We start from the raw sequence: 23447 nt of genomic DNA, 5'->3' as shown, positions 1-23447 counted from the left end.
TTATAATGTATAATGTTTAGGAATATGTTATGAAAGCCTATGTGAAGGTATCTATCAAATTAATGCAGATAACATTATAAAATGATTAATTTAAAATAAGAATGATTATAGACATAAAGATAAAATAGAGCTATAAAGATAATCACAAAGGAAATTATTTTGCCAGAGACTGGTTCAGAAGAGAAATAAATAGAAATGGAATATGCTACTGTACATACAAAAATTTACAAAGAAGGTGATTGAGAATTAAGATAATATTGCACACGATATTGCTTTTGGTATCAACAACAGTGCACTAAAGTTCCACATGCTCGGTCCTAGTCCATTCTAAGAAAGGGATTTATCAAGTGGTGATTTTACAATCGTGTACACAACATAAATAGGCTAAATATTCCTTTATGAACACTGAGTCAGATCAGTATCATGTCTAAATGTCTAAGCCACCTCCTCTCCATCCATGCGGTACCTGAGTGTGTGACTCTGCTTCTTGGGTCTCTCTGTGCTAAGGATGTTCAGAGAAAAGGAGTGAAGAGCTGATGAAAATGTTCTCACTGGGCGTGCTGGCGTTGCTGCTTCTGGGCACTTGTGCGTGTGTGCAAGTTATTTTTTATTTTTAATTTTGTATTTTTAACATTGCTTAACTTGAGAACAGAACTGAAATCTGCAACTTTAGACAAATTTTAGACAAATACTGATTTGTATTTCAAGCTGTGCACAGATGATTCAAATAAATATATGTATTATTTTCTGTTCAAAAAAATTCACCCTCTTTTTGCATAGGTGAGGCTTCGGCTGTACAATTGCTCCAGGAAAACTCCTCAGTGATGGCTAATGCCGGGGGTGCCGTTTCCTTTCACTGTGCTATAGAGGCAAAGTTTAGCATGAGCAGCTACACTATGCAGTGGTACAAGCAAGCTTATTACGGTGCACCATTTGAGTTCCTGATGATGGAGTATGAACAGGCCACAAAGAAAATGAACGTTATCCTAGAGAAAGCTGAGAACAAGTTCAGCTTGAAAATTTCAGACTTGACGTTGCAGGACAGTGCCATTTATTACTGTGCTGCAAGACACAGTGAAGCAAAGGTTGAGTTTAGTCTTACAAGAAACCTCACCTGATGATGATGAATTGTAATGACATTTTAATCAGGAACTCCATGCCATTTCTAAATGTCAGGTCTCTATTTGCTCTTGTTTCAACTTCCAAGTGGCAAATTTCTCAGGGGTTAACTCTCAGTGCTGGTCCCAAGCCTGGACAAAATAGGAGGGTTGTGTCAGGAAAGGCATCCTGCGTATGTATAACTTATGTATAATATCTGTTATGCATAAATATGTGTTAACAGATGATCCTCTGTGACAACTCTGAACAAGGAACCAGTGAAAGTCTGTCTAATTGTCATATAAATAATCAAACACTGTACAAAAAACATTGTAAGGATATGAAATTACTTTTTAAATATAGAACTGCATTTTATTATTACTTAACATATAAAAAGCCTCTATTTATTACAGAACCCTTTGTGCACATTTGGACTTTATTATGGTATTAAAAGGGGGCAGTCGTGGCCTAATGGTTAGAGAGTCTGACTCGTAACCCGAAGTTTGTGGGTTCGAGTCTCGGGCCGGCCATGACTGAGATGCCCTTGAGCTCCCCGGGCGCCGCAGCATAAATGGCTGCCCACTGCTCCGGGTGTGTGTTCACGGTGTGTGTGTGTTCACTGCTGTGTGTGTGCACTTTGGATGGGTTAAATGCAGAGAACGAATTCTGAGTATGTGTCACGTCACTTTATTACCGATACCACTTTATCTCTTCCGATCCGATTCCGATACCATCATTTGCCGGTATCGGCCAATACCGATCCGATATCTGTGTTCTTTTCTACCTTTAAAAGTAAAGAATGTATACAACTCGCTTAGTTATTAAGATATATTTGTTTCTGGCAAAGAAATACAAAAATGCCCATTACTGAATGAAAAATGAAAACACAAGAAACCTTAAAAAAATATTAATGCAGTAGCAAACAGTACTTTTAACAGTTAGTGGTATAACAATCTAAACCATATATACTGCAATTATTAAATTAAATTATTTTCTGAAGAAAAGGCAATATTTTAAAGTGAATCTTAAATTATAACTCTTGAAACACAATGTAAAATGTATTAAACAGTAAACCTTGTACCCAAATGAGTGACATGTTTAACACGCTGAGTTAAATGGAAAGGACGCCTGTTAAATGTGCCTGTCTGTCGCAGGCGGTTGTGCAAAATATTAACCATAAAATTTATTATATTTATTTTCATTAATGCAATTTAATATATAAGTGTATTTTTCTTATAAGTTTAAGCAATAGTCTATGATGTTTGCTGTTCAATAATCAACCACCACGGGCAAATAAAAAGTGGACGTGTCCTGTCCCACCCACATATAATGGTTCCGACGCCCATGGATTTCAGGAAGCAGGATCGTGGTCAATGCTGTAGGTACAATGCGGAATGGAGTATCATTTATTAGGGCATTCCTCATGGCTGCGCTCCGAAAAGTAATAAAAAAAGACATTATGCTCTGAATAGAGACGGTAAAAGTGGGTGGGTCCAATATTCTTGGTCTTAAAAAGTGGGTGGGTCCTGTCCCACCCACATATACCGATACCACCGATACCCGCACCACCAATACCCGATCCACTCAAAATGATTGGATCGGCGTCGATACCGATGCAAAATATCGGATCGGTACATCCCTAGAAATTAGTATGAATCAGTGGATGTGCAGATGTTCCTATTAAAGTGGTAAGTACCTGTATTTTTCTGTATCTTCACAGATAAAATATTATTTATGGCATTTGATAGATGCGACTTACATTATATCTCATTTATACAGTGTATACTGATGAGCAATTGAAGGTTGGGGACTTCAATTGCTCATCTGTATAAACTGTATAAATTAGATATAGTGTAAGTGTAACTCAAGGTGGGTCTTGGATTAAAACTCAGAACCTTCCTGTGTGTGTGTGTGTGTGTGTGTGTGTGTGTGTGTGTGTGTGTGTGTGTGTGTGTGTGTGTGTGTGTGCAATTTTGATAAAAATGTATCTTGTGCATTTAAAATGCCACTGACATTTTCGATATAATCTACGTATATGTGTATATATACATTTATACAGAGATATACAGAATGTGAAATATATGACTAATCATGAATGAAGATCCACTGCTGTGTGTTTTCAACAGATTAGTGATGTCATTTCCTGTTGTTGATAAGAACTGCTAAATTGTGAAAGCGAAGCAGAGAAACAGCCCAGCAATCAGTTACCCTCTGCATCTCATGGAGCTGGTGTTTGTCGGGTTTGCCTTGCTCATCACTGCAAGTATGACATTTCTGAATTAATGACAAAGTTACAAGATCTGTATTAAAATAATTTTGAATCATGATTTAAGTGGATGTAACAGAAATTGTATTCTTTCCCTTACAGGGTCTTTACATGGAGTAAAAATTAGTCAAAATCCAACTGCACTTTTAAAGAAAGCTGGTGAATCAGTGGAAATTAAATGTCAGCATGATGACTCCACCCATTACTACATGTACTGGTACAGGCAGAGAAGTTTGGGTGAAATGGACCTGATCACTATGTCTTTAGGGAAAGATATTTCTCAAACAGTTGAACCATTTAACAATAGTAAATACTCTATGATCCGTACTGAGGTTATGCACACATCCCTGCAGCTAAAGAAACTAGAAGTGGATGATTCAGCTGTGTACTTCTGTGCATCCAGTAGCACAGTGTTTTAACTGAGCCACACACATGAGCAATAACCTCAGCATTGACGCCACTGAAGAGTCACAGCATGCAGCTGATGGATGGAATTAAAGCAGTTTATTTTCTAGATCTTTCTATTTCCTTTCTTTATTTTACAGCACAGAAATAAACATCCTGTAATTACAAGAAATATAATCAGCATAATTAATGAAATCTTGTGTTTATACCTGATGGCTATAAAATCCTAACTGATTTTACTGTAAGATGTCTATGTGGTTACTAAGAGAAAGTTGATGTAATTACAGTGCTATAAAGTGGATTACAGATCATATGCTGACCTCTGCAGGATGAAATGAAGAAATAGCAACATTTACAGTAAACTACAGCAAAAATTACATTAGCTAATGTTCTAAACTTACTAGTTTCTTATAATAGGAAAATTACAGAATATTTAATCAAAATATTTTTAGATATTAATATCTGAAATTATAATATTGCTGTTAATTGCAGTTACACTACACAGGGTTGAGAAATAATGATAATTTATAATAGAGAACTTTGCAGGTTTTACTTAAGATCTTTCAGTATCACACATAGGGTAAAAGTACCATGTATATATATTTATTTTAATCAAACACCATATTGTAATAAAAAAATGTTTTTTTTTTGTAAAAGTACATATTTATACATTAACAGCCAAGTGAATTATATATAAATAGCCATTAAAAATCATAATAATTAAGTATTAATGTCTTGTTAACTCTTAATTATGCAAACAGCATTACATAGAAACAAAACAAAGCCATAAACCAGGAAACAGGAGCAAGAAACATATTCATAATTATAAACACAATAACTGAGCATGAAGTGAGTTTTATACTATGAACAATTGCATTGAACATGGAACTGAATCCAATTGTGTGCAAAAAAGAATGATGGTGAACGTGAACATGAGAGACCTTGTGCTGGCTGTAGGGTGCTGTAATCATTAGTGGCCATGTTTGTAGGCTGCTCTGTGGTTTGGAAGTTGCAGATGGTGGCCGTGTTTGTAGACTGCTACATGTTAACTGATGTAGGAAGCAACGTGGCACATTATGACACATTTATATTCTGCTCTTGTTATCTTCTATTACTTTTGGCTTTTCCCCGTTAGGGGTCGCCACAGCGAATCATCTGTTTCCACCTAACTCTATCCTCTGCATCCTCTACTCTCACACCAATTAACTTCATGTCCTCATTTAACTCCATGCTCCCTCCTCTACCTGTCCAAACCATATCGATCCAGCCTCTCTGACCTTGTCCCCAAAACATCGTTCCTAATACTGTTCATCTTCGTCACTCCTAAAGAGAACCTCAACATCCTCATCTCTGCTACCATTATCTCTGCCTCATGTCTTTTCCTCACTGCTACAGTCTCTAACCATTACAGCTAACCCATCCTGACACTTTTCACCTTGGTTAGTTAGGTGAAGATTTAAGTTTATATGATATGTCAGTGTTTACAAAGGCAACTGCTTATGTTTAAAACAGGCAGTCTTAACACTACAGAAAATCTCGACTCATGAAAAATCAGCGAACTTTGGAGCTGTAATTTAAAATGATGTTAATAATCTGAAGTGACTGCTGAAAAAAATCAATCATTGTATAGAATATGAGGAATATTACCTGATTTTTCTTAACTTAGACACAAACCTGTTTTTGATAATCCTACGGATGCTTTACTAGAAGTAAGTTTTTTTTTTGTCTGGGGTTCGTTATAATAGCTCCTTGGTCTTCAGGCTTCTGTTTGTTTAGTTATGTTTTCTAATATATCTTGGGGCTTTTAACAGGTGGTCATAATAATGAAAACTCTGATAGAAATGTGAAGCAGGGGGCCTATGGGAAAGGAAGGAGGGGGATTAAGAAAGCAAATCTTAAAAAATAAAAATAAAAAAACTTTTTTGAGCACTTATATTTTTTGCTAATATTTGTGGACCAGCTAAATGGTGTCACAACGGCTCAAGTGTGTTTACTTCCTTAGAAGTTTGGGATTCAGTGTTTTCTTAAGACACATCTCCAACCCATAGCACATGCATGATATTTTTCTCCCGTGTGCCCCTGGGAGCAGGTTTATTCATATGAAGACTATGTATTCAAGCTTAAGCTTGTTTGCAGACCTGCTACCTCTATTCAACTATTTATGTGACTTCTGACAGCAACTGATTACTGTATAAAGAAATAACAGCTTGCATATTTGTGTTTTGTTCTAGTTATTTTTTAGCATTTAAGTAGAAGCACTGGGGTGGACCGAGAGGGTAGAGATGAGAGCTTACATGATATGCAGAATAAAGTTGTAGAGATAAAAATGTGTTCGATATTATAATGCTCAAAAAATATAAGCAAATTCATATTTTTGCAATTTGCTGAAAGGATTGTGTTACAAAGCTCCTGTAGTAATATTAAATATTGCACTAGAATGGTTTGTCCCAAGCCTGCATAACATAAGCATAGCAGGCATTCTCAGAACCCAAAAAAAATCCCAATTATGTCCATAGCATGTTCCATGTTGTTATCCAAGTCCAACAGGCATATACTTATGCAAACCATGGCATGTTATCAGTATTTCACAGCATCCGTTAGTAAATGAATGTTTGTAATATACTGTAAGTCTTCTGTGTCTCCATCTCCTGGTGTAGCTACAATGAAGGTAGCAGTTCTTGCAATCAGTCATACTTTGTTAAGGTTACATGAGGTGGTGGGTGTGTGGTCTATGACACAGGAAGATTTTTTTTTTGGATACGGAGCACCTGCTCGATTTCTTGGTACTCACAAATAGCAGCATTCAGTTTAGATTACACTGCTTGTTTAAACACCTGACAAAATTATAATAGTGTGCAAAGTGTCTGATGAGAAATAAAGATAAAGTGAGGTGCAGGAGGGGTAGGGGTGAGAGGCAGAAAACACACTTTTGTTTTTGTTCAATGCTTTAACACCGTGGGGACAGGGGGCCACGATGATACATTTCCATAGAGCCGCCGTACAAAAACCTCCCCGTATTTACTGCTAGTGTCAATCGATCCGAGAGCAGGAATATGTGCTTTATTTAACATCAATTTAAACCTCAGGACTCTGTTTCATTTTCAATATGTTGCTTTCCTTTTTCTGATTCATTACTGATGATTTTATTTTTTTTTTTCATCATTTTGGAATTGCACATTGTTGCATCTCAGTTTTTTATAATTTTTGTAACAAGACATCACTTAAAACTTTGCACCAACATGTTTTTAAATTGAAAAAGATTTATTTCTTGATTTTTTCATGTTTTATATTTTATCATGGATTACTACATAGGACTTGATGCATATTTTGAAGCACTACTTTACAATGTGACACTGGAAGTCAAGCATACTTTGGAGCTGGAACAAAACTGACTGTTTTAGGTAAGTCCACTAGATTAAAATTTTTATATATAAATTGTGACTATATTGTTCAGGTCTATGTTTATGCATTTTTAAATCTAAAATGTATTTTTACTGAGCCACATCAGCCATAAGCAGGATTATAAATGGAATTAGGCCAGGTTGTTAAAACGTGCGTTAGACAGATCTAAGAAATTTGTTTGCACAAGTGTACTGTGCCAACGCCTATCCAGCATACTTTGGAACTGGAACTAAACTCACAGTTTTAGGTAAGAAAGTTTTGGCTTTGTGATTGTCAGCGTTGTTTAGTTAATGCACATACGTGAATTAAATACCAAAGAAAGCCTCTTTGCTTTGCTTTAATGGATGAAGAATCTGTCTTTAAGTGCCAGTGGCTATTATCTAGTTATCAGTAATCTTCTCTATATAATGTACTATTTCAGTTAGCCATAGGAGCACTAAGTAGAAATTAAGTAGTCATATAGTATATATTTAGAAACTTATGGAAAGAAATTGCTAGGAAATTTGTTTGCACAAGTGTACTGTGCCAATGCCAATCAAGCATACTTTGGAAATGGAACGAAACTCACTGTTTTAGGTAAGAAAATCTTGTTTCTGAGCTTTCAATTACTGTTAAATTTATTTTAATAGTAATAATAATACTTAACTAATCTAGATGTTAAGATTTAATGAAATGATTTGTGACCATTTCTGTGCTAGTGGAGCAAATCTATGTAGTTTTTATCCAAAGTGCTGTCTCACTCAGCCTTTGGAGCTGTCGTTTCGAGCTGGTTTAGTTAGAAACCTTCAAATACAAAGCGAATGCGTGATAAACTTTGTCAGGTTAAGTCGACAGTATTAGCATTAGACAGATCTGGGAAATTTGTTCACGCAATCATACTGTGACAGCGGTTATCAAGCATACTTTGGAGATGGAACAAAATTAACAGTTTTAGGTAAGAATGTTTTGAACTTGTTTTTATCACCCATCTGAAAATGTCAAATTGCATTGCCAGTCAGAAATCTGAAGTGCTCAACTTTTAGACACTGCAGAAGAAATGCTGATTTGTCTTAAAGTTTGGAGACCATTCCAATAAAAGAAAGTAAATATCCTATTTAAGTTGTTAATGTTATACATCTACATCTTTAGCAGAAACCAAGATATGTTATTTTATATTATTACTATATAAAAACTTATAGTATGTAAAAACTTATAGAGGCAAAGTACAAACAACTAGCATTAGAGATCAGAAAAAATTGTTCGTACAATCATACTGTGATAACCGTGACCAAGCATACTTTGGAGATGGAACAAAACTCACAGTTTTAGGTAAGAAAGTTTTTGTCTTAAAACTGTAGCATTCAGGTTTTTAGTTAGAGTCAAGGCTACTATTTATTTGAAAAATTTCATCAGGTCAGGTTGACATGATAGCATTAAAGAGATCAGGGAAATTAGTTAATGCAATCAGGCTGTGACTTACAATGAGCCAGCATACTTTGGAGATGGAACAAAACTCACAGTTTTAGGTAAGAAAGTTTTTGTCTTAAAACCGTAGCATTCAGGTTTTTAGTTAGAGTCAAGGCTACTATTTATTTGAAAATTTTCATCAGGTCAGGTTGACATGATAGCATTAAAGAGATCAGGGAAATTAGTTAATGCAATCAGGCTGTGACCTACACTGAGCCAGCATACTTTGGAGATGGAACAAAACTCACAGTTTTAGGTAAGAAAATACTTAAGTTCTTTGAAATTATGTGAAGAAAAAATAAAACTCTACTTTTCTAATCGTTTGCATAACTGGAATTAAATAAATAGTAATTAGAGCTTGAATCAAGACACACTTTTTGACATGACAACCAAATACTGTGCCAATTATGAAGCCTATTTCGGCAGCGGAACAAAGCTGACCGTTCTTGGTAAGTATTGCTTGTGTTTTTTGTTTGAAAAGATTACAGCATTTCTTACTGAAGGAAGCAACAGGTTTATACCATATATATGAAGGGAAAAAAGTGGGTATATATAAGGAAATCAAGTCAATCTAATCAAGCAATGCATGTAGACTGTAAATGTTTTGTATTTAAGTTCATTTAATCATATGGAAATCCAGTTACTTTGATGAAAGAACAATAATTGATTGAGATGTAGATGTTTAAGATACAGCCATGAACCTATGTGCTCATATTCAGAAGCATATTTTGGAACAGGCACCAAACTCACCGTTTTAGGTAAGAAAAAATCCAATCAAAAGGTCCATATTGTGTGCTTACTGTATGTCAACATGGCTAGATTGAAGGTCAAAAACAATCTGGACATTGTGAACATTTTCTAAGTAGCTTAGTGTAAATGTGATGAACAATCCTGCATTCGTTGGCAGTGGAACTAAACTCACGAAAATTTGAGAGAAAATTTGATTGAACTTGACAAAAGCATGAGTACAGTTTCTTATAGAGCAATCTTAGAAACAAAGTTATAAAAGGTTTTTCTTTGCTGGTAATATTATATTCTTTCTTTAATTATTTGTGTTAAAATTTTGCTCCAGTATCAAAAAATTATAGTACAATCTAAAGCACTATAGTCGTAAGTGAATGTTTTTCATTAGCTTAGTGTCAGTGTGATAACTACGATCCTGCTCACTTTGGCAGTGGAACTAAACTGACAGTCAGAGGTGAGAAAGCTTAATTATGTATATATTTTTTAAACATGATATATTAAGGATGCAGTTTCATTCAGACTAGGTATAATGTGTGTAGGAAAAGTTTATTCATTTGTGTATCATGTTCATGAAGGTTATTATTGGGAGAAAGTATCTGTATAGATTTGATAAACTCCCTATAAATATATATACTGTATATACCTGATATACATGTGATGCACAAAAGAATTTAAGCAATAGGCATATGACGGGTTTCTTTTTGCCACAAGATGGTTGGATAATTTCATTAGTTAGCTTGTACACTGTGCCTCTGGAACCAGTCAAGCTTACTTTGGTGGAGGAACCAAATTAACAGTTCTTGGTAAGAAATATGTTACAAGTCATCTACAATAACTCTGTAATTTTATCAGTGTGTAGCTTTGCTAAAAAAGAGTAACAAAAAAGAGTAGGTCGTAGAAAAAATTCAGTCCTTAAGGAGATTTTCAGTAGCAGTGTATCAGTGTGATAGCAACGACCGAGCTTACTTTGGTAGTGGAACTAAACTAACAGTCACAGGTGAGAAACCTTAATTATATCTTTTTAAAGCATATATAAAGCAAAGTATATATATCGTTTCTGAAAGAGTTATTCAGTTGTGGGACATGTTTGGGAAAGCAGTTATAAGGACAATGAGCTCCTACATAGATTTGATAAAAATACACATGATGTACATGTGCTGCACAAAAGAAATTAAGCAACAGGCAGATGATGGATGGTAATTTCATTAGTGAGCTTGTATGCTGTGCCACTGGAGCCGGTCAAGCTTACTTCGGTGGAGGAACCAAGTTAACAGTTCTTGGTAAGAAATATAATGTCACTAATCAGTTAATCAGTACTCTTTAATCTTAGCATGCGTTTAACTTTGCTGTAAAAGGAAGGAAGGATTATACAGATGGTAATGCCTTTTGAGAAAATAGAAAAAATATTCAGTCCTTAGGGAGTTTTTCAGTAGCTGAGTGTCAGTCAGTGGCAACTATCCTGCTCACTTTGGCAGTGGAACCAAACTGACAGTCAGAGGTGAGAAAACATTATATTTGCTTAAAGTATGATATATAACAGATTCAGTTTCTCTTAGTCCATTTATTGTGTTTCTGAAGAAGGTTGGACTTTTTAAATCTATAATTAATCAGCTATTCTAAAGATAGATCTTGTCCAGCTAGACCAGCTATGTCTATAAATGTGGCAAACTTTCTAAAAACATACACAGGGTGCACACAAAAATAAGCAAACACTAGAAAAACAATAGCTTTTTGGTACATGATGGTTGATTTCATCGGCACATGATAGTCGATAAGCGATTTCATTAGTGAGTTTGTACGCTGTGCCTCTCAGGGCAATCCAGCTCATTTCGGTGGAGGAACCAAGTTAACAGTCCTTGGTAAGAAATATAATGTTACTAGTTAATTGTGGTTGTTATTTAATATAAAAAGTGTTTAGTTTTGCTGATCTGTGGAAAGAAGAAAAGATATAACGTTCATTTAGTACAATTTATTTAGGGCACTGAAAAAATAATAAGTCCTTTAGGAGTTTTTCAGTAGCTTAAGATCAGTGTGACAGGCACCTATCCTGCTGTGTTTGGAAGTGGAACAAAGCTTACAGTAATAGGTGAGAACGATTCAATAACTCTTTTAAAAAGTATGGTTACTCTTTAAATTTGTTTCTTAAAAAAGCTAATTTTTTTAATAAGCTAATAATTCTAATTATTCTGATCTCAATGTCTGTCCTCTTTAATTAGATAGAGATGCCATTAGCTGGATATGTAGGTTAAAGTGAGTCTGCTTGTGAACAATAATCAAGCATTAGTTAAATGATGGATTGTACAGAGTAACTAGGACATGATGGATAGATAATTTCATTAGTGCGTTAGTATGCTGTGCCTCTGGGGGCCGTGAAGCTCACTTTGGTGAAGGGACCAGGTTAACAGTTCTTGGTAAGTAATATCATGTTACTAATCAACTATTTAATGTTATAAATTTTGTGTGTTGGAAACCATGCGTTAATGCGTTTTGGAAAACAGGGCAAATCTGAAAGGTTTTGTTAAAGGAAAAAGCTCAGGCTAGAGAAGGCTACAGTTCAGAGAATGCAGTTCAAGCCGTTTCTTTCATAAGTGTTCACGTTGTGCTCAAACAATCCAGCATACTTTGGTGACGGGACAAAACTAACGGTTCTTGGTAAGAAATATGAATCTTCTCTTTAGATTTACTAGACTAAAGTTGCTTGAACTGTAATTGGTTTAATTCAAATGTCAGATGTTAATAACACTGCAATATTGAGAGTAATCCTTCAAGCTAAAGCTACAGCTTTAAATCTCTGTGCTTTGGTTCACAAGCATTTTTTGGAGAAGGCACCAAACTCACAGTTTTAGGTAAGAAAAAAAAATGCTCATATCTATACTGTATGTCCTCTTAAGAGCTTGGAAATGTAGTTATATAATAGTAGAGCTACTTTGAGGTTCACATTCATTATGCACAAAAAGAGTGGAGGTTTTTCAGTAGCTCAGTGTCAGTGTGACGACTACAAATCCTGCATACTTTGGCAGTGGAACTAAACTCACAGTTCTAGGTGAGAAAATATGATTTCTTCCTTGATTAATGTTTTATTTGATTTGTGAGGGAAACATTATAGTAAAGGTTCTGTAGAAAAAGTGTAAATAGTTCAGAGTTGGTATCCATTCAAGCCTAAGTTCTACAGGCTGTTTTAATGTTACTGCTGTTCATTGTGAACACTCAGCCTGCACACTTTGGCCAGGGGACTAAACTCACAGTTCTCGGTAAGCTTTCTGTTTTATTCTATCGTTGAATTTGTAATTGTAATTGTGCTTGGGCAGTTTGATGTTAACTTACCATTCTTGGTTAGAAATATCAGTTCTCTCTATGAATGTCTTGAGCTAATAAAGCTTTAAGTGTGCAAGAAGTACAGTACATGGCAAGTTTGTAAATGTTTAAGTGCAAAACTCTAAGCAAAGTGTAGATGTTAAAGATACAGCCTTGAAACTCTGTGCTCTGGTTTGCAAGCCTATTTTGGAACAGGCACCAAACTCACTGTTTTAGGTAAGGAAAACAATTATGACTTAATTTTTTTTTAATTGTGTAATAGCAAAGCTTTATTTGTTTCACCAAAAAGTGTAAGGGTTTTTTAGTTGCTTAGTGTCAGTGTGACAGGCTACAATCAAGCATACTTTGGCAGTGGAACTAAACTTACAGTAAGAGGTGAGAAAGTTTAAATCAGTGATTTAAATATTTCTTGAAAGGAATGATTTGCTTAACTTAGATATTAATGCATAATGACTACTGTATGTACTGTAGCTGAAACTTGAAAATAAAAGACATTCTGGTCTCCTTTTGGATAGATGAGGAATGGATAATAGACATCAGTGACAAAAAAGATTGATGATGCACTAAAATAAATAAATAGGCAAATAGTTGATTGGAGTATTTGGAACAAAATACCTGGTTGAATTCGTTAGTGAGCTATTAGTGTATGCTGTGTCTCTGGGAGCCTTCAAGCTTACTTTGGTGGAGGGACCAAGTTAACAGTCCTTGGTAAGAATATAATGCTACTAATATCTACTAATCACTGTTTACTATGCTAACCACTCAGCTCTGGTGATCCCTAATGGATTGTGATATTGATTTGTAATTCTATACATCTGAAAAACTGATGTGATACAATACAGTCTGTTATAGTTTCAGTGCAAACTTTTTTGCCTCTCTTCTAACTGTATTGCTACAAGTAAAATAGCATTAATTTAAATTAACCATTAGATTAACTGCCCTTTAAAATCCTGATTGTTGGCGTGTAGCAGATCATGAGACTAGTGCAGGTTTTATCTATAGCATGATATCAGTGTGAACTACAACAACCCAGCATACTTTGGCAGTGGCACCAGACTCACAGTAATAGGTGAGAAATTCACTATTATTTTTTCAAAAATAGTACCTTTAACATCAGGGTTTTTTTTTGTTTGTTTCTTTATTCTTTGACATTTACTTTTACAGCATTCTGTAAGGAATGTTGGAATTGGGCATTTTGTGAATAAACATGTTTTATATCATTCTTGATTATACAGTAGGATGATTAATCGAATTAAATAAGGCACTTTAGGGCTTTGAACTGATCTAAATTATCTTTCAGTACATGATTTTAGACTTCTGATACTTTTTACATCTTAGACAAATTTGCTTTATGTATACTATTTTAAAGAACCCAGGGGTTTAAAGAGTAGTGTAGATGGATAAAATAGACTACCAGGTCTAAGAATCTATGAGCATCAGGTTGTTTTACTCTTACTGAAATTCAATGTGAACAACCTGCCTGCACACTTTGGCCAAGGAACCAAACTCACTGTTCTTGGTAAGTTAAAGCTTATCTGTTTGATTCAAACATTGCAATAACTTTTAGGCACCTTTATGTTATGTCAGAAAAGATGGTAAATACCTGAACCAGTAATTTAAATCTGTAAAATAGTAGTAGTACAACAATGACCAAAACTCACTAAAAATGTTCTTTTCTTTTGTATATAATGCACAGAATAGCTGAGAACTAAGCTCTGTTTATCAATGTTTATAAAAAATGCATAATATATGTAAAAGCTTGAAGGCAGTTATGCTAGAAGATTTGATTAAGAGAGTTTGTACAGAAGTTGGTAAAACTTTCAAGAGCATTGTAGTTTCGTAGAAAATTGCTTGTGGTTTCCTGCCAAGGAGTCAGTTAGGTTCAACTGTAACATCAGATGATAATCCAAAAAAGTGCAATGCATCAAAAGACATAATGCATTGTTCATTAGGTGATTTTTATCATCTACATATTTTTAATCTGCTAGCTTTAATTAGAGAAGTAGCAATAATGTATCAATGTAGTTCTTTATTATGAATTTGTAAAGTTGTTATTTTTAGGTTAAACGGTGCATTGTTTGGTGTAACAATGCCTATCCTATTTGATGTAACTCACCTCTCACTGTTTCAGCATTTACTACTACAGAGAACATAGGACATGCCTTACTATATTTTATGCTTTTTAATACAATTATTTTGATGTTTTTTATAACCATTTCAAAATATTAGCTTGATGTAAACCTGTCTCCATATTTGGAGAGGATTTTTTTTCTTTAAAATCAGTTCTAATATTATAATTCTTTTCCTGTCAGAATCTTTAGCATATTGCATTATATTCCCTTAAATCAAAAGATTCTGAACAGACAGCTTCTTTTGTATAAATAAAATGCAAACAAAGCAATTTCCTACAGGCAGAAACCATAAAAACAGGGGATAAAAGTTCTTAATACTTCATACTTCTTGGTTTCTTTGTTTGTATCGTATGCGACTATTTGATTGCAGCATATTCAATATGAAAATGCTGATATTCCAAGGTGTAGATGTATTTGTGAATAATTGTGGAAATAAAAGGTGTAAGAAAAAAGAACCAGATTGAAATACAAAACTAAAGATTAGATTAGTTATAATGCAGACAGTATTTATAATAAGGTGCAAAAAAAAGTATCATAATAATAATCACTTTTTTGTTTATTAAGAATATTCATAAATAACTATTAAAAATGCACAAAACAAAAGCATTTCCTACCAAAGCCTTTAAAAATGCTGTGATTAGTAATTTTTCATATGGGGCATGTAGGTTTTTATAAACACATCACCTAAATAGCCATAAACCGTGACCGTATCAGTCAGTATATTTGTCTCATATTTGTGCTTATGTAATTGAGTGTACTATACTACTGGACAAAGGAGGTAGTGGACAAATTTGTTTATTTCAAATCAACAGCTCTTTTAATCAGCATGTGACACATCACATCTATAAAACACATTTCACATCCATAACACCGTTTTTTCTTAATGGTGTATTACCATATTTTCAAATCTACAGTTTTTGTGTTTATTCATGTATATTTCATGTTATACTGTATACAAAATGTACAAAAGGAGTATTCTCACTAAAAACCTTGTCTTCATATTGTTGATAAATTGCTATTTTAAACATTTATCATCATCAACATCAATATTGAGAGTTTTCAAGATTTTCTTGGTAAATTACAACATAAGCAAATTGCCTCATTGATCCTAGACTTGTATTTACTGTGAAAAGAATTGTGTTAGTCAAAGTGAGTGCAAATGTCATAACCATAATGCTGGAACCTAATAATATTTATGTCTTAAACCATAAACCTTTATACTGACAACCACAAATGTTCAATTTTTTGTATTTTCAGACAACAGTATTAAAATCACAGAGCCAAAGAGAGTCAGCCTGCTAAATGTTTCAGAGAATGAAGTGTGTACAAAGACAAACGTCACACTGGTTTGTGTGGCTGAAGGATTTTATCCTGACCATGTGTCTGTGTCCTGGTCTGTTGATGGAGAAAAACGTGAAACTGATGTGAGCACAGACGAAGCTGCCATCCAAAATGTTACAACAAATTTCTACAGCATCTCCAGCAGACTGAACATCAATTACAAAGATGAGTGGACTAAAGGCAAAGAGTTCACCTGTACTGTCAGTTTCTTCAATGGGACAGTCTACACAGAACACAGTGACTCCTATAGATCACCAAAAAGTATTATTATTATTATTATTATTATTATTATTATTATTATTATTATTATTATTATTATTATTATTATTATTATTATTATTATTATTATTATTATTATTATTCTATCATCTTAAGATTAACATGTTTACAATTTTGTTTGTTTGTTTGTTTCAAGATCTTGGTGAGAATTTAGTCGGTAAGATCTTTTTCTACAATTCATGGCATACTCTAGATCCAATATTGAGACAAGCTAAAACGCTGCTCTTTATTTAAATACATATACTATTTTGAATGATATTGAAAATATTACATTTACATTTAAATTTTTTTCTCTTCTGTCTGATTTTAGAAAAATATATTCAATCAGCGAATGTAACTATGCTGGCCTACGGCATGTTCATTGGCAAGAGCATTGCGTACGGCTTATTCATCCTGTACGTCATCAAGAGACAGGTAAAGAGCCTCCATCATTGCTATCATGTTTACCTTTATAATGTTGCTGTCCACAAATTACACTAAATATATGTGCCAATACTATTAATTGCTTAACCTGAAAGCAGTCGTGTTGAAATAAAGTCAAATTTTCTGTTGCACAGGGTTTTATTTCAAAGTAAAGGCAATGTGACTGATATGGGCATGATGGAGAACTGCCATGTGGTCACATGACAGAGGAGGACTTTTACACCGTTGATACCAATAATCTAACAGTTAGTTCAGATAAGCTCTGTATTTAAAGGCACGAAGATTTTCGCTTTGCTAATTCTGCAATACATTCGATTTATTTTTCTTTACTACTGCTTGGTTTAATTCAATTTATACATATTTGAATAGATTTTTATTAGAAACATTTTTACTCTGCAATTATTCTTTCACTTGATGTATAAAACAAGAATTTCTTATGACTGTCTACATTATTCAGGCTTGCTTGAAATGTTTCATAATAATGATTTCTGTATCATAAAATGTATTAAAATAAAACACGTGATTATGCCTATGTATGTTCATGATACTGATGCTTTTCACACGTGATTACATGAGTAATGTGTGATCACATTTGAAAAACAAAATGTTTTGTTGACTGTGTCCTACATAAAATTCATGTTTTATCGTGGTCATGGTGGATTGTGAGCCAAGCCTGGTAACTCAGTAACAACAAAGAAGGAGAATTCAGCCAGAATGACACCCCAGGGCATTACAGAGCACCATTTACACACATACATTCATATCAAATGGTAATTTAGAACAGCCTTACCTGCATGGTTTTGCAACATTTGAGAATAAAAAGGAAATGCACTTATGCTTGTGGAAAAATCCAAAATTCTTATAGTAACTCTAAGGCAGCAACTTGATGTGTGCAACATCCATCCATCCATCCATCCATCCATCCATCCATCCAGTTTCTGTACAAATTATCATACACAGGGTTGCAGAGAACCTGTAGTCTATCCCAGGGGACTTGGGCATAAGGCATAGTGCACAGAGGATGGGGTGCCAACCCATAACAAGGCATAATCACACACACATTCACATATTACCTACAATTCAGAGATGTCAATCAGCCTACAAGGCATGTCTTGATCTGGAAGAGGAAGCCAGAGTACCTGGAAGAAACCCATAAAACAGAGCATACACCAAGCACATTTTTGAAAATCCTTACATTTTACTTCTTACATCTTTGTGTCCAACATTTTAAAGATTAAATCTTGAAAATAAATGATGAATTATGTCTACAATCCACATTTACATTTTGTTTAACAGCAACAAAAATTACCGACAAACAGGCATGACGGATCATGCTATAAATAAAGCTCCAATCCCCACAGACGGCTTATTAAAATAAATGAAAAACATTTTACACAAATCAGACCTAGAAGATATTGTACCATTCTGAAAGTTATGAGAGGCCCCTTTTAGGTTATACAGAGGAAAGCTTTGTCTTTTCCAGTCTCTAATAGACGAGGGGCCTCAAACACTGATAGCCATCAGTGCCTTTAAGATGTTGCAGTTTATGTCAGGCCTTTTGTCAGTGTGACAGCTTTGCTGATTTGAAATTTGGACCGGGGACGAGACTAACAGTTCTAGGTGAGTGAGTTGAGTAAAAACCTCAAAGGATTATCATTGTATTCTTCATTGTCCTCTTGTATTCCCATGTGCTAATAGTATTTACCTAGTCATAGTCAGAGTAATAAAGTCACTTTGATCGTCAGTTCAACAACCTCACTTGTGTCTTCATTTTAAAGTTTAATAGATTCACAAATTAAAAAAGAGTTTTTATGGCTTCCTATATACAGTACCATCTCTCAAAAATCTATCTATATTATAGTTATCATGTACAACTTGGAAAATGTACATTATTTGTATTTCTATTGGAAAACTAGTGATCAGATATGCGATAAAATCTACTGATAAAAGCAAGTTCATGTAAGTTTGGTTCTGTCATGAGTTAAATCAACATCTTTTAGTTACATAAAATTGGAATTTGTATGCGTTACTATTTCATAAATTCAGTGATCATTTACCAAGTACTCTATATACAATTCACATTCACAATGTACAAAATGTAGTTGATTAGATGATAGAATATTTTTTAAACATTTTATACCAACAAAATAATCTGTTCAAGCTGATAGGTAAAGTTTAGTAGCTCTACACCACCCAAATATGCATATAAAAGCATTCAGTAAATTGTGAGTTAAGTACTACAATACTTCTTTAGGTTAAAAAACTACCAATAAGCAAGATATTAATACTTATTTAATAATTAAATGTAAATGCTAAATGCTGTAAATGTACAGTAAATGTAATATGACCTATGTGTACATGCAGTAATTCTTGATCCATTAGAAAACAATATGTGTTTAATTTAACAGCTGAGTCATATATTAATAGTTCATTCATAATATTAATGTATTGGTACCTCATTCCGCTAATTAAATATACTTACGTAGCATATATGTTTAGCTTTATACCCTGCAATTTGAGCTATTCAAGATTTCTTTTTTTTGTTCTACATTTCATGATGCAATTAATCTTTATTAATATTGTCAGCAGTCATGACACTAATGAATTAATTATTGCTGTAAATTGCTATTCATATCTGTAAGTAACAGATCTGCAAGGTTGAGTTTATTGATTTTGCGTTACACTGAAGACATTTGGGTTTAAGATCATAAGATTAATATCAGAATATCAGCTTTACTTTCCTTGTATTTAGAAATAGATGTGTTACATTAGCAACTTAGAACATGGCACATAGTCTTAAAGTAAATTCAGGTAAATAACATTTAATTTTTGGTTGTATATCTCTTGCTTGCAATAACTGGATCTAGCCAGAGAACCCATGACACCACCAAATACTGTATAACGCAGCTTATTTCAGTTGTTTGTTTGTTCAGACTCATCTACAAGAGGTGAGATATTGCTCATTTGTGTAGGTCTGGTGGTTGCGTTGCCCAGTTTAAAATCATCATCATAAATTACATCATTCATAAAGATTTGTGTGCCTGTTCCAGAAGCCGCCATGCATGCCCAGGGTATGACAATATCTCCATTGTGTTTGAACAATGTTTCCCTATGTTCATCCTAATGGGTTTATCCTTAAGAAACCCAGGGATCAAACCTAGTGTATTGACTATCGTGACTTGCCTGGGCAACAAGAGTCATGTCAGTCACATGTTCCAATCATTTTTGATCAGTAAATGAAAGCTGAAATTCTTATCAATCATCTAATATTCATTATATGTTGATTTCAAACCCAATGCTTTTAGTGTATACTTAAAATAAAATAATTGACATTGTTGTTTTAATACTTTTAGAGGGTTTTTTGAAAAAAAAAAAAAAGTTACATGTTAATATTTGGCTTGCTTTTGGACTTCAAATTTTAATTGTTAATTAGTCTAAACATTTTTTCTTTCTTCTAAGAGCCCAACATGACCATCACCCCTCCAACTGTAACCTTGATGCCACCTTCTCCAAAAGAACTCTGCAAAGCCCAGGGAAGAAAAGGCAAAGTAACTTTGGTCTGCTTAGCCACACATTTTTATCCCGATCATGTTAGCATTATTTGGCAAGTTAATGAAAAAGAGAGAAATAATGGTGTTGCAACCGACCATGTAGCACAACAAAATATAAACACAAGTTTCTACAGTATGTCCAGCAGATTGCATGTCAATCATACTGAGTGGACCAACGTCAAAAACAAATTCACTTGCATCATTTCTTTCTACAATGGAAGTGAAAATGAGGAGATTCAAACCAACATCGCATATTCACCAGGTAAAAAATTAATACAGTATGTATATAAAATAACCCTAAGGCATAAAGGTTCTCGATTCAGAAACACCTGGAGGTTCCATGACTGGGCTAAAAAATTTGCCCTTAGGTAACTCTTACAAATTCAACATAAGAAAATAGGAAAACATCTTATGCAACAACATCTCTTTTTTTCTGACAATTGGCTGTGTTAAAATCTTAAATGAGAAACAGTGTTGAAGTAGTGGTGAAGAAAAAAATGTCCATGTAATGTTTCCTTAACACAGTAAACACATCCACTGTTGTGGTGTAGATTCAGTTAAGTTAGGACATTAATATGACATCCAGGGAAAAATCGAAGGCCAGTAGCACACCAGTCATGGAGCTGAGAACCCATAGTTCTGTTTCTTAAATACTTGGTCCAGTGTAAGATGCATTCATTTATGTTGTTTTACTTTCTTTGTTTTTCAGGCAAAATACCAGGTGAGTTGAAATGGATTTCCAGGCTATTTTCAGAGTTTATATTATGAATGTACATTAAAGAGGAAAGCAACATTGATTCTAAATGTTTTTGTTGTTGATGTTGTTGTTTTTTTTTGGTAATAAAACTGTTATTTGCCTTTTTGTGTTTTTAGTGAGGGTGTATCTCATGGTGCAATTTGGCTACATGATTTTTATTAGCAAAAGTCTGCTGTATGCTGTTTTTGTCAGCATTTTGGTGTGGATGTGCAAGGTACAAATTTACATAGTCACAATGTTGCCTTTATAATAAATTGTATACGCATACAGTAGTTTATTTATGCATAACCTACCATCTAGCCACACTGACTGTAGTATGCTTCTACCGTACCATAAAAGTAATTATTATTAAATCAATTTAGTTAACACTTATTATAATTATAATTAATGTACCAATGTTTATAGAATACCTTTAAATGGCTATTAAAGTATCATAATGTATTATAACCCTTAAGGGTAATAATACAGTTGCAGCAAATTGTTTTGATTTTGCTTGTTTAGATTATGGTATTTAATTAAGGATATATATCTTTCCTGCAGCCTTCAAAAGAGAAGACAGTGATGACAGAAAACGGAGACATCGTGAACTAAGTAATATTCAGCGAATTTGCCTATATATAAAACTACCAAACGGTCATAAACTAATGTACATATTTGCATTATGCAGCTTTAAAAGATTTGATTTTAGAGCATTAGTGATAAGTCTGCTAATTATAGGTATGCTAATACATCATTTGTGGCTATACAACTATACTATGTAGTCTTTCATTGTTTGCTGTACATTTCTTACCTTGCAATATAATTTTCCCTTTACGTCGCTTAGCAGATTATTTGCTATAGAAGAAACCATGAACGGAAGTACTGTAATTAACCGTTATATTTGATCTTTTCTCAAGTCTGTCGTGTTGAACACATTATGTAATGCTTGCAGTTGATAACTGGCTTAAAAAGTAAAAGTTCAGAACTCAGGCAAAAATACATAGTTTTTCTTAGTTAATCATTGTTAGGAACTGTAGTATCATTTTTGCAAATTTATTTAGAATTAGTTTTAGCCATTGATTCAGTAAACAGCAGTAACTGTTAGTTAACATTTAAAAAAAACATTGATTAATACACGTGTTATCTTACTTTGTTACTTGTATAACCATTATAATTTGTTGATATTATCTCATGCAATAAGTAACGTCAGGGAAAGTAAGTCAACCTTAGTGTACATATGTTCCTTACTTTCAAGAGAACAATAAAGTAACTAAAACTGCTCTCTGCCCACATTTTCTTTCTTCTGTTGTGCTGCTCACATATACTGTAAATGAGTTTTTATGAAAAAATTGTTGCACAGCATAATGGCTTCTCAGAAACAGCATTTCTTTTAAACTCTGTATTTCTCCATTGGAAAGTCTGCAGATTTGAAACCGTGGAGGTGTGTTCCATGGGTCATATCTGAATTTTCCAGTTCAGCATGAAGATTATTAATGCTGCTTGACTGTACATATTCAACACGGTTGAATGACTAATGGAACTGTATAATTCCAGCTATATTAAAACACATCAAAACAAGTATGTATATGTGAAAATCTTTTTTTATATATTTTATTTTATTTTATTTTATTTACTGAAATGGCCTTTTGACAAAATAATACGCATAGCGTTTTTTTTTTTAAATACCAAAGAGCACCACTAAAGATAAAACAGTTTTTTGTACATGAGTTGTTATTTTTATTTACTTATCGTAAAATTTAGGATCAACCCCTACATAAGGCCTGTGTGTTAATCTATGTCAGTGAAGGCTGGGGGCAGGATGTGGTAGCTGCTTGCTGAGAGCAAGGTGAAGATGTTGGGGCAGACTGTGGAGAGGATGTGGTAAGAGTCTCAGAACGAAGCTTTTGTTCCACTCTGTTCTTCACCACAGAGCTGCTTTATGCTAACACCTGCTGTTGTGTAAAAAAGCCTCAGAGCTCACAAGGCTCTGCAAAGTAGAAAGCCTGCAGTGCGGAAACTGGTGCAGAGCATTTTCATTTGTGAAATGTGTGTGCAACTTTTCGAGATTGCTCATTGTTTGTGTCACACATGTCAACACTTGAGATGTTTAGTCTACTTAGTTTGAAACACAAGACAAAACATTTTTGTTTGTAGTAGAGAGTAATCAAATAATCATTGCGTTGAAATTGAAATGAGGATCAAATATTACAAAAAATATAAAAAAAAATATTTCAAAAATGCTCTGACTGATTCTTTACTTTGAGTAAGGAGAACACATGAAACATAGCTATCGTCCTGTCGATCAAGGT

General features: G+C 33.9%; 1 protein-coding gene and 2 gene segments (V, D, J or C); all 3 read left to right on the top strand.

The window, feature by feature from the left end:
• The first annotated feature begins 439 nt into the window (after positions 1–439).
• On the top strand, positions 440–1118 carry LOC113659470. The segment is given in 2 exon segments: positions 440–585; positions 781–1118. Coding segments are annotated over 2 exon segments (387 nt in total).
• A 2115-nt stretch (positions 1119–3233) lies between these two features.
• On the top strand, positions 3234–22716 carry LOC113659468 (M1-specific T cell receptor beta chain-like). The gene is made up of 9 exons (XM_047821629.1): positions 3234–3361; positions 3467–3778; positions 16066–16410; positions 16739–16842; positions 18417–18471; positions 20311–20664; positions 21112–21123; positions 21276–21373; positions 21700–22716. The coding sequence occupies exons 1-9, from the start codon at positions 3319–3321 to the stop codon at positions 21748–21750; spliced, it is 1374 nt and encodes a 457-aa protein (XP_047677585.1). The 5' UTR covers positions 3234–3318; the 3' UTR covers positions 21751–22716.
• On the top strand, positions 8963–17379 carry LOC125145983. The segment is given in 5 exon segments: positions 8963–9066; positions 16066–16412; positions 16564–16585; positions 16739–16842; positions 16986–17379. Coding segments are annotated over 5 exon segments (558 nt in total).
• Positions 22717–23447: the final 731 nt, after the last annotated feature.

Source organism: Tachysurus fulvidraco, chromosome 12, assembly GCF_022655615.1.
Source record: "Tachysurus fulvidraco isolate hzauxx_2018 chromosome 12, HZAU_PFXX_2.0, whole genome shotgun sequence".
In the NCBI taxonomy this organism is placed as follows: domain Eukaryota; kingdom Metazoa; phylum Chordata; class Actinopteri; order Siluriformes; family Bagridae; genus Tachysurus; species Tachysurus fulvidraco.
The sequence above is the reverse complement of the archived record's forward strand: the minus strand, read 5'-3'. Positions and strand labels throughout refer to the sequence as shown.